This window comes from Cariama cristata, unplaced genomic scaffold (assembly GCF_000690535.1).
Source record: "Cariama cristata isolate BGI_N322 unplaced genomic scaffold, ASM69053v1 scaffold2679, whole genome shotgun sequence".
Lineage (NCBI taxonomy): Eukaryota > Metazoa > Chordata > Aves > Cariamiformes > Cariamidae > Cariama > Cariama cristata.
The window spans coordinates 8,674-21,054 of record NW_009633830.1 but is presented as its reverse complement, the minus strand read 5'-3'; the positions used below and the strand labels follow the sequence as shown (position 1 = coordinate 21,054).

General features: G+C 39.8%; 1 protein-coding gene across 1 annotated transcript in view; it reads left to right on the top strand.

Annotated features, from left to right (window-relative positions):
• Positions 1 to 321: 321 nt before the first annotated feature.
• EDARADD (EDAR-associated death domain) overlaps positions 322 to 12,381 on the top strand; it is a 13,583-nt gene continuing 1,523 nt past the window's right edge. The window contains exons 1-5 of the mRNA XM_009706888.1: positions 322 to 460; positions 3,461 to 3,522; positions 5,216 to 5,255; positions 8,233 to 8,321; positions 11,168 to 11,213. Coding sequence (XP_009705190.1) covers positions 322 to 460; positions 3,461 to 3,522; positions 5,216 to 5,255; positions 8,233 to 8,321; positions 11,168 to 11,213 — 376 coding nt within the window. The remainder of the gene's footprint in view (positions 461 to 3,460; positions 3,523 to 5,215; positions 5,256 to 8,232; positions 8,322 to 11,167; positions 11,214 to 12,381) is intronic.

The window sequence follows — 12,381 nt, the reverse complement described above, 5'->3', positions numbered from 1 at the left end:
AATACCATCTTTGTGAACCCCCTCCTGCTTAAAGGTCAAAACACTGAGGTCTCCAAAAACTCACCTTCAGACTGCCTTCCAATGCAAGGACGAAGAGCAGATGTAGGATTAGAAATTTGAACGTGTGTATGTATACGCATATATACAACCCACGTATACACAAAATTAACAAACTGTTCACGCTGGTAAGTGCACATCGTTGCGTCCCTGTTCACGTAGCAGTATTGAACAGAGAAACGATGGCGATGGGTACCAGTCTGCTGCTCCTGTTGCAGACTGGTTATACTGGACAGGCTCAGGCAGAAGAGCCATGGCAGCCGCATGCGGCTGCTGGGCGGCAGAAAGGAGCCTTGGGAGCAGCCATCGAACCTGAGTGACGTCTGTCCGAGTCCATTTGCACGTGCTGATTTATGTCCATGGGAGTCAACCCGTGCGTGGTTCCTGGCAGAAGTGTGGGGAAGTAAATGTAGGCCAGCGGCTGGCTGCTGCCAGTGGGGAGTGTGGTGACAGGGATTTGTTGGGGGATCCCAAATGATGTGGTTATCAAGCTGTCGGAGCAACTATGAAATCAGACGGTCTGCACTGAAGCGTCAGTCAGATGATACCTGTGTTTCCTGTCGGCCTTTCAACATGCAAAACTGTGGCTGTTCTACATTTGAGATAAACAGAGAACTTTCCTCCCTGCTGCTTTGTGCACCTGCATCCAGCTGTATGACGTGAGCTGCAGAATGCTGGGGGAGATACGTGTGAGAAAGACAGAGGGGACGTGACATTTTAATTGCCTTATTCACAATTAAATATTAAGTCTGTGGTTTTCAAATTATCTGCCTAGTGTCAGTGATCAACAAGATTGTGGTGAATCATCCGCAGCCAGTATGTGGAGCCTTTATTCTTAGGTACAAATATTCATATGCCACTTGTAGGAAATGTTGGGACTTGGTAGTGCTCGACAACCTAAAAAAGATGGAAATTGCTGTTCTTCATAAAGAACCAGAAAAACAGAAGGGAAGAAATTGAGGTACAGGAAAAGAAATACAATTCTAAAATACTTTTCAGGATGGATACTAAGCAAGAAAGATGCAGAGTCACAGATTCACAGTGACTGTGTTTCTGTGTGAGACCTAGAAAGCAGGAATCGATTAAAGGTACCACCCTGTACCCCATCACCTCTTGTAGAGTCATCCTGGGGTCTGTCAAGTCCTTATTTCAAATGCCTGTATTCTTGGAGCTTCTCCCGTTTTTTCGGTGCTTCCCTCTGGATTGTGAAAAGTAGATTACCAGTGTTGCGGTGTACCGTGGCCGTATCTTGGAGATGTAATAGAAGACAAGGGATGAAGCCCTTACCATAGCTGGTAGCCACCAAGGTTCAGTAGGGTATGGACTTTTTGTGCGAGTCTGCTTTCATCTACCTCGGGGCTCCTTTTATATTACAAGGGCAAAAGATTTTTTTTTTTTAAGTGCATCTAAGAATCCAGAAGGAGGAGCTGTGAGGCCTCCAGAATAAACTGACCATAAGTTGCAAGTTTTGCCACTGGGTTTGTTGGGTCTTTGCTGACAGTGGAGAACCAGTGAGACGGGGGATGCCTTCCCTGGAGCCTGTCTGTGGCTCCCAATACCTCCTCCTTTTTCAGCTCTCCTTTACAGGGTGGGCTTCTCTCTTTGCCCCAGCTCCCTTTGCATTTCCTTCGCGGCTCGGAGATACAGTTCCCGCTTGGATCCTCTATTTTTGGCCCTACTCTCCTGCAGTATCTTACATCAGCTTCTTGTATTTTCTCATATCTCTGACTCTCAACCTCTCTGCATTTGAATTGGGAAGCTTGTGGCAGTTTGTGGTGGCCCTTGCCATCAGGGCAGGCTTTACCCAGAACATTCAGTTAATACCATGTTTCTGGAGCAGGGATTTCGTATTTACCAAACAGGGCACATGTGACAAGAATATGGGGGTTTGGGTTGGGTTTTTTTCCTCTTCTGCGTATGTCTTCCTAAAGCTTGTAGTGCAGCGTGAACACACTCATCTGAAATTTCATAGACCTCTGCCTTTTTAAACCATTCAGCGTGTCTGTGTGCAAAGGCTGTGCTCAAGCCTTGTAGATCCGACCCCCCTGATGGTTTGCCACCCACCTGGACAAGGTGTGTGGTTTTCCTGAGGGGCACTCGGGCTGAGGGCGGCTCTACCTGGCATTGCGGAGAGGGGCTGGGCACCCCTCGGACACCCAGGACCTGCTGCTGATGGGGCTGCAGGAGGGAGAAGGGCTCTGTCCTGGAGCCCTGGGGCTGCTTCTGGCCCACTCCTGCCACCTTTTCTTCTTTTCTGTTTATTGTACTGTCTGGCATTGTCTTATGCTTCAGCTTATTGTTCTATTGTGTTGAGTAGATGTGTAGGAGTAGGTCCCCAAAGAAACAATTGTGCTAAATTTGAGTTGGTTAGAAAAGTGTCTGTGTGACTTTTGTGCTATTTTGGGGCTCAGGGTTTGTACTGTGCATTTGTGATTCATTTCTGGGACTGTGTTCTAAATGCACTGATTTCTATATTTGGGAGAAGGCAATCACCAAATATTGATTCCCATCACGTCTTGCTGGTTGCAGCTGAAAACATTGAATGTGTACTTGTAGTAAGTATAAGGACTTTTAGAATGAGAGTGACAAGAATGAAGTGAAAATCGTACTACGTAAATTAAAATGCTTTCCAGTTTTTGAAAACGTGATAGTTATCAACAGAAGAGATTCCGTGAGGAAATGGCAGGATGCTGTTAAATTACAGGAGTGGTTTGGTGAATCCTGACTTCTGTATGAGATTTGTTTCAGATTCTCTGTGCGCTTTTGGTCGGTACCCCACTATTATTTGTCAATTTAGCCTTTGGTGCAGAGGGGCTGACATTTAATGATTCACCTGCAAGTACTTCGAAGATTTATTTTTGTATCCTTTTGATGTTAATATAATTGAAGTTTATGATTCTATTGTGTACAAATAATTAATGTTTACCTCAAATACTTTTTTTATTACATTTTGTACTACAATCTGCTGTTACTAATTTTTGTTGTAGTGAGCCTGTTTACTGTTTGAATTATTGCTTTGAGGAAAAAATGGAGTACTGTCACTAGGAGAACAAAACTTAGCTTTTAGTAGATTTACTGGATTTTATCCTTTATTGCTGAATTGTCTTGTGATTTTTATTTTTCTTAATTTTTTTTTTTACTAAAAATAATTTAGAATTCTCATTTAAGTCTCTTTTGTTAGCTTAGAGTTGGGTTTCCTTGTTGCATGTAGTTTCTTATCTATGTGCTAGTAGCTCTGACGTTGTCTAGTTTGTCATGTTTTCTTGTGGAAATGTAATTTGACATAATGCATGTAATGGCTGCATAGTTGTGCTTCATCTTGGTCAGACAAAGAAGCAAAATATGAATTGCCGGACGGAAATATTTTGAGGATTATGCAGTGATAAAGTTTTCTAATTTCCAGCAGATCATGCAGCAAAAGAGCCAGTGGAGGATACAGATCCAAGTACTCTTTCCTTAACAATGGTACGTGTTTCTGGTCTCATAAGGTTCAAATCATTATAGCTCTCTACAGTTCTGTGATGCACAAGTGAGGTGAAACATTCAAGGATGTTAACTCGAACTGTGAGTATGTATAGGGTTTTGCTTATCTGTATGACTGTATAAACAAATTTTAATTTACTAACCTTGTGCAATTAAAGTGTAAATAAAAATGCTAGTAGGTACATAAAGCTGAACTGGATAGTGTCGGCTGAGCTGGCCATGGGATACCCTCTACAGGCTATGACAGTGCCATTTTTTAAATTTAAAGTAAACCCAACAACCGAGAAAGATTGATGCTGACATTCTTCTGTCTATATGAGTTGGAGGGCTAAGAAAATCCACCTAGGGCTTAAAATTTCAGTTGTACTAAGTTATAATTCCTTCCTGTACCTGTTTTGTCTGATGAGTTAAAAGTCATAGGAAGGTAAGACCAAACAGCAGGCACGGGCAAATCTAGGGAGAGACCAAGCAGCACTCTATAGTGCTTGCTGGCAGAGTAAACTCTTCAGGACAAGTTTTTGTGTTGGGATATTAAACATGCCAGTGTTATGCTGAGACAGGAGTATGTTAGGTAAAAGTAATATGAAACTCTGTGACGTCTTCTAATAAGAGTTTTTCTGTTTAATGTTGCTATGGATTATTTATGCTGGGGAAAAGTTACAGTGCTGTGTAGCCCAGAGAAGACTGTTGTCTAATGTAGTTATGTGAACGGATTGAAATGCGTTGGTTTATATAAAGGATGGCAAGTGAGCAAGCTGTTGCTGTGCCTTGGTGTTTTCTTCCCATTTTGAAGCTTTGCAACAGGGAGTCGGCAGGAAACTCTGAAAATTTCACTAGTACTTTAAATGCTGATCCTTCCCTGGGATCCATTATTGCACTCTATGTACATGCCTTGGTGTTAGCAGGTTTTAGTAGACAACATAAACTTTGTGATTGTTTTTGTGGACTGACTAAATTAGATGCTGTGTTTTGCTAAAGGGAGTTTTTCTCAAAGGTGAGGGGAAAGTCGCTATGTCTGAGACAAATGAAAGTTTGTTTATATCCATCCCCCCCTTAAATTAAGATGCCTTTAACCTGTTTGCTTGGTTATCAGCTTCTATCAAAGCCACACCTACTTTTACATAAGGGCAGGGGTCAGAGGGAAGATGGTAGATTTCAGGTATAATAGTAAATTATGCCTAGAAATCAGCAGCTATACCCTTAAACTCAATAATAATAGTTTTCTATTGCACCTTAATCAGCTTTTTAATTTTAGAGCAGAAGGGAAAAAATATGGTTTTCTTTCAGTACTGTAATGTTTTGGTAAAAGCTTGTATCTGCTAAAAGAGCTTTTGAAGTCATCTCTCTTCCTCCTGGTATGCATTACCTTTTCGACATTATCTTGCTACTTAAATGCAAAATTTCTTTCCTAATCTCTGCTTTTTCACTAAAAAGTAATACCTTTAAAAATAGTGCAGCAAAGAGCAGTCTCTATTACTTTTGCATGTGCTAATCGGTAGTGTTAGCAGCATCTCAGTTCCCACATAAGAAAAGTGTTACTATATCTGATTGTAGACGAATCAACTAGTAGCAATTTAAGAGATGCAACTATAATTATGCAATTTTATATACTCTTTCTCCAGCACAATTACACTTAAAATAACAAACATCTGTGTCTCTTGCCTTTTTCTGACAGACTGAAAAATATCCTGTCCAAGACACAGGAGTACCTAAAGGTAAGTATTGTGAATTCTGTCTATTCAGGTGCCATTGATCTGTGTTGTTATGTGCAATAAAACCATCGGTGTTACCCAACTGATTGAAATGCTCTTACTTTTTCCTCGGTGTTCATGTTTTAAATGTAGTGTGTTTTTAAGGTCAGTTTGGTGTGTGTATACATAATTTTTGAAATGTCCTTCCAAAGTTTAGTTTTGATCTAAAAGTCAGTCTAAAACTATCGCCAGAAGATCTTGGTTCTCAATCTGGAAGGAAAATACAGTGGTGCCATCGAAAACCACTGGTCAGAGAACAGATGGTAGAGAGGTGATAACGTTAGAAGGTGGCTTTGAAGACATTACCAGTGCCTTCAGGTTATCAGAAATAAAATCCAGAAATACCTTCCAGGTCTCTTGCTTCTGGTTGCGTTCTCAGCCCTGTAACCAATTAACTTGCCAGGCCATCTTTTACCTTCAGGAGGTATTAATGCCATCTGCTTGGGAACTTAATGTAGGTCCACTCTGCACAAGTTCTTGCCTCTCCTCACTGAAAATGGAGTGAGGGAGTGCAGGTTCTGTAGTGCACTGAAGTCAAATACTTGGATTACACAGTGTGAATATCCCTTTTATGGTTCCCTTGGCATGTGGGGTGGGCTTTTTTTGTCATCCCAGGCATTGCCGTAGGCTTTTGTCCAGGGCACGTGCTGGCAGGGGCTCAGTTGAGGAGCACTCTGCGGGTGGTGTGTTCTCTGTCCTGTGTTGCACAGCAGGTCTGCAGCGGGGACAGACCCAGGAAACTATGCAGAAGCAAGTTACAATGGAAACTTTTGCTGAGGAGCGTGAGCAATGTACCACTGAGGTTAAAGAAAGGTTAGAGATTGTTTTGGGGGCTTGAGGGAGCCAGCCAGAGGAAATGAGCATCTTCTCAGAAGTGCTGCTCAGTAGGGGAGGAGAGTGTGGGATGAAAACTGTTTGCGTTCGTAAACTACTTTCTGTTTATTTGCAGGCAGGTGGTTTGTTCCTTCAGAATTGTTTATTAACACTAAAGCAATTTCTCCGTAACATTCTTTTTCACGTCCTGGTTTTTATTTCACCCGTGATGTTAGGGCCTCCTCAAAATTAATTAGAGAAATTCCTAAATTTCAAATTTGTCAAAGTTGTTTGAAATCTGAGATTGCATGTTTTAAATGCATTTCATTTAAATAGGAAAGTGGGAGGAAGTAGAAATTTCCGCACTTTCTGTAGAACGGAAGTGAACTCAGTTTATTTTTAATTTTAGTTTCCGCTTCCTCTTGTGGAAAAAGATGTAAGTACTAATATAGCTTGACATTTCCTCCTTGGAGTTGAAAGCGATACAAATACCTCCTAATACTCTGTTCATTTCCATGATTTAAATTTTTTTTTTGAGAATGACTTTTCATAACTATTTCTATAAAAATACAGACTTAGAAAAATGGATCTGTGAGCTAAAAAGTGTTACAGATGTGCAGGTCTGATTCTGTGTAACACAAAATTATGTTTGCTTCAGATTTAATGTTCAAATAGACAGTATGTTGGCGGGGGGGGGACTGTTCTGTTGCTTTTATAGGTCAATGGATTAATGGACGATTTTGGGGCTGTAACTTATTAAAGTTCTTAGCACCCTCTACCGATTATGAGTTAAAGGTAAGTTGAGGGAACTTTTTATCTTGCAGTGCTAGGCGTAATGTTTACATCATGTTTTGATTATAATTCTATCTACATTCAAATACAGAACAAATTTCACACACAGTATTTCCACACAAATAAAGTGGAATTTTGATGCTCGTACTCTGCATTTTCAGCCAGAGTATTTTTTATTATTTTTTGTTTGGTTGGTGGTTGTTGTTGTCTCTGGTCCTACAGTCATAAATAATAAAGAATAAACATGATCCTTATTAAACAGTTACCCTGCTGGGGGTGGAATACTATTTGACTTTACGTTTCAACAGTCTTATAAAATCAGAAAAAGAGGATCATCATGGTTTTATTTTTTTTTTTCCCTTGCAAGTGTAAGGATGAATTCTTTGATTTAGATCAATTTCTTGAGTGGGATAAGGAACTATGTCTTCTTTCTGTTATCTGACAATTCATAAAGGTAATAGCTGTTTGTCAATGAGATCTTACCGCTAAACAAACAGCATATGGAAATGTATCAGCACTACAAGCGTAGCCACCACCATGGAGAGTTCTTGTGTGTAAAAATGTGTACAATATAACCTCTTTTAAGCGCGTGTTAATGGTCGGTCAGCACCTGACCCAGGGGCATTATGCAAATGGTTTGATGATGAGGACCTTATTAATCATGCGGAGTGAAATGTGTCTGTGTGCACAAGGTTCGCAAAGGGCTTTTGTGTCCCTTGTACCCCATTTTGAGGACTGAAGTGAAGCTTGAAAGGTAAATAGAGTTTGTGCTGTACTGGGGAATGTTGTGCCTTTCAGGGGACTGCTAGGGCAGTTGATAAACACACTTTGAAATGGATTATTTCAGTGCTTCAGAAAACTCCTGCATAGTAGCGATAAGTAGGATGAGCCTAATTCACAAAGGGGCAGAATGAAAGGTAAATATTTGTGCAGTACGTATTTCAACAATTATCGTGTGATGAGAAAAGCAAGGCAAAAATGATAGTGACTTGTGACAGTCATCTTCAGCCTACTTTGGTTTATTGGTTCAGTTAATATTCTCTGGTCAGCTTTCTGAAAGAACAACTTTGACACTTGCTTCAAAAATAGTGTGGTCTTGGTTTAAAAAACAACTGCTACACTAATATCTAATCTCTGCAAGGATTATTTTGCTTTGCACAGTCATGCTCTGTATGATTGTTACCATTTCTGCCAATTTAATATTTTGGACTTTTAATCCAGCATCATGATACGGAGTTCAATTGTGTATGCTAGACACCTATATTTCATGTTGATAGTCTTACTATTTAAATTTGTATTTGTGTGGAAGACCAATGTTTCACAGTCTTTGTCTTAGATGAGGAATACCTAACAGATCAAGTTACATTGGAAATTGCATCTGTGAACATCAAGACCCTTACGTCAGATTCTGGCCTAATCCAACAGGTAAGAAAAATAATACCTGAAAGTGAACTAAGTTATTGCTGTTTATTAAATCAGTATGTTAACAAATAAATATATTTTCGGACTATATCTGGAGAGCAGAGAATTACTCGGTAAAACAGACTAGAAATAGGCTCTCTTTTCAAGAGTTGAATGAAGTGAGCTTTTGTGGAGAAGAGCAAAAGAAAGGTTATTTAATCAGTAATGTGTACTTTGTAGTTTAAATAGGTTTTGATTAGTGCGTAGATGCTCTGAAGAAGAGCCGACAAGGAGTTAAGGCTTTGTCATGCATGCTCTCCCTCTTTCCTGCTGGAAATAGAGCCAGGACAGAGAAGAAGTGAAGAAGTAAGGAATCCTAGGGATTCCTAGGGAGTTTTGGACTCCCTTGTGTTTTGCCCTTAGGGGCTATGACTTTGGGACACTGCTCTTCTGTAGTGGAAACACTCTCCACTGTTTGTGAAATCTTACATGACCATAGGGTGGGCAATGCCGAGTGACCCCCATGCTCCATGGTTAACCGTCTTTCAAGTGAATGTTACTTGCTGAGTTTCAAATCGGTTCTCTTTGGATTAAGCAGAAATCTTGGAGAAGAGCGTTTTCCAGTGAGACGAAGAATTAAAAGGTGTTCCTTATTCCAGAGTCCCAGTTGATTTTCATCAGAAACAAACATGGGGTTGGTATGCATTTCACAGATGATGGAGGTAATGGTCTCATTCCCATCATCAAGAAGAGAGCATTTATTGCCAGCTTAGAATCACTATAAAGATATTTCTGTGTATTAGGGTGTTAATGGTTCTACAGAGCTGAAAAACTGTCTGCTTATTTTCAGACGGTGCGTAGGTTTATGGCTTTTATTAGACATGTAGAGGTTGATTGGATTTTAGTTGTGGGCAAAAAATATTCTTGCTTAATGCCTTCATTTCATGGCCAGTAACACTACATTGTCTTATTGCGATTATATTACAAGAAAATGATCTTGAATAAACCTGAGTGCATCTGACTTGATAAAAGTGGATAACTGATCAGTAAAAATGTGAATTTTGAAAACAAACGAACGGCACAGGTAAGTATCCCTGTTTGTACCTTTTGCAGTACTGGCCACTCTTGTTATTTTTTTATCATGAGACATGAGTATAATGACATCTCTTAAAGACGTTTAGGTACTAGCCTTCACAATACGGTTAGAACTTTCATGAATTGTGTGGGAAATGTTACTGAAGCTCAGGACAGCAATTTACCTATTGCAAACTAAGGGAACAATAGCCACTTTTGCTTTTTTTTTTCCCCCTTTTGTTTTTATTTACTTGCTTGTTTCTTTTGAAACAGATCTTTGGGGAGGCTGAATTGTGATGGGCAGCTCCTTGTTCTCCCAGCGTGTTACCCCTCTGGGGATTTGCTCCTCAAGGCTCAGTAATAACGTTCTACCTTTTTAAGGAATTTGTGGGAATGGAGACAATGACTATAGTCAGGATCTCCAGATTTAATTTTTCTTAAACTTTGGGTGCTCACGTGTTGCCTTGAAGGCCAAGTTCATCTTTAAAAAGCTGTGTCCAGAGAAAGTGTACATGCTGCCAGTGGAAAAGTAAACTACTAGAAGATAGCGGCAAGGATTATTCTGTTGCAAGTGGCACGTGCAGCGTTAGATCTCTCTTGAGCAGAAAGCAGACATTTTGTGAGGTGAATTGATGTTGCATGCGTGATCTTGCAGTTTTCAGGGAGTAAAGAAATGCTGAAAACAGCATGCAAATTTTTCCTTTCCTAACAAAGTCTTTGAATATTTTGGAGATAGTTTACCTTCTTTATAATTGAACTGTGAATGTATGCATGTTCACCACATCAACTGCAACTGCCTATATTCTGGTTTTAGTGGATTTCTTAGTAAAGAAGGTGTAGCAGGTAGGAATAGAGTATTTTATTACACTATATGGTTACCCAGTTGACTTCTGTTTCCATGCACAGCCTGCAAAATATTAAGAAGCCTGCTGTGATAGTTTTGGAAGAATGATGCAATACAAAAAATCAACAATACTTTATTGCAGCTATCTAAGGGGAAAATCCCCTTCTGCTTTCATCTTTAAATCCTCAACAGAAGAAAGCTATTTCATCTGGCTCCACACCCGCATAGTTAAAGTAAGGGCAGCTGCAGTTTCCCGCAGACCTAGTATCAAGGTGCTGTACTTCCAGTTTTCAGATGTTGTGCTCTAAATAGTAGAATTGAAATGTTACAATGTGTTTTGCAGTCTCAAGCTGTTAAATAATTTCATTATGTTTAATTAGCACGCAAAAAAAGCCACTGAGGGAATGTTTACTTCAAACAGGAGGAGGGTTAGACGTGAGCCAGCATAAATGTTCAAGTCCACCTGTTGTCTAGAAAAGCTTCCTATGTATGTGAAGAAGTTTGTTTAAAAAAAAAAAAAAAAAGCAGCTCCACTTTTCCTAGATCAATGAAACAATCCCTTACTGCCACACGTTACAGGCAAAAGTCTTGTTTTTTTCATTACAAAGCATTTAAAAAATCTTTTTAATCTGAATTGCTGAACAGCTGTTGAGGGTTTAAGAACAAATTATTCAAAAGATGTAACCCCATAGCATATCATTAATGAAGATGACATCGTTTAGTGGATACAACCAACACGGTAGTTTTGTGAGCCAAATCTCATGAAAATGCTGCCTGAAAAGACTGTATGTTGTCAGTAATTCCTCAAAACCAGGTATATTCTCTGTCTGACTTTACAAGTAGCTCGGGATTCTTCTAAGTAATCTCCTGCCACTTGTAAATTAGCCAAATAGTTATTCTGGTGTTCAAATGCATTGTTTTGTTTTGATTTATGTTGTTTTCTGCTTTGCAGCCAGAAGACAAAGACACACAAAACCATACTGACAAATCACTTTCAGGTAATACATGTGAGTTTTACCATTCTACATATTTTATTCCTAGATTTTCTTTGAAAGTACTTTATTAAAAACTGCTGTTTGTCATAACCAAGAACTGCCTGGATAATCAATGCTTGTGGAGCTCATTTCATCACCAGTGTCATTTACAGCTTCCTCTTTGTTCTAAGGGGGTGGTGATCAAAAAGGCAGACCATACAAAATGTCCAAGTTGGGCTTTCCAAATAAATCTAGTACATCCACCGTTGGAAGAAATCTGTGAACAGCTATTGGGAGAGAACAGAAGCTGGCAGTAGGCTGGGGGGGCTTATCCCGTAATGGTATGAGCTCTGCTGGGGGTGGTGTGTGTGTGAATGTTAATCTAACAGTGAGCAACTGAGATTTCCTGTTAGTAAAGAAGCTTGTCCTATCGTGTAGCATTAGGGTCATGCAATTAGGTGTGTAGGTCATCATTTGCTCATCAGTATCTAACACAGGGCATCTTAGAAAAGCAGGATTCTTTATAATGCTTTTGATAGTTTGCACGTGGTATAGCACAAGCAGCAGGTTGGTTTAGTTTTGTTTACCTGTAACTATGCCCTGTGTTTTCTTTACTCCTTCTTCCCTGCTTCTATTAGAGGATAAAACTTAACTCTGGCATCCTTGCAAAGCAAAATAAGATGAAATTCAGATAGGGTGCTCTCCTGCCCTTTGAGCTTAGCCAGAACGTCGATATTCATTTTGCTGTGTTTATATAACTAAATCTTGGTATGAGTGAAGCAAGCAAGTTTTGTCTGACTGCAGCAAGAGTTTAGGGTCCACAAGAAGAACAGAATGGTTAACGTACATATTTCTGTAGAGAACAGCTGCAAAGCCTGTGAAATACCTGTGAGCAAAGATGTCACCAGAACGTTTCCCCTCAACAGGGAATCCAAGCGTCTGTATGAAGTTATGTGTCTGCAGCAGTGTTGTTGCTGCACGTCCTAACTTGTTGAAAACTTTAGAAGTTGTCTTTGACCTGCTAAAAAAGCAAGCTGATGAGCAATGTTACAAAAATAACAACAGCCTCTTCTTCCCTTAAAAACAAAAACCAAAGTGCCTGCAGAAGCTACATTCAGCTCACAATTTGACAATCTTTCTGGAATTTTCACACAATCTGACAATAACTACTGCAAATGAAAAAAAAAATAAC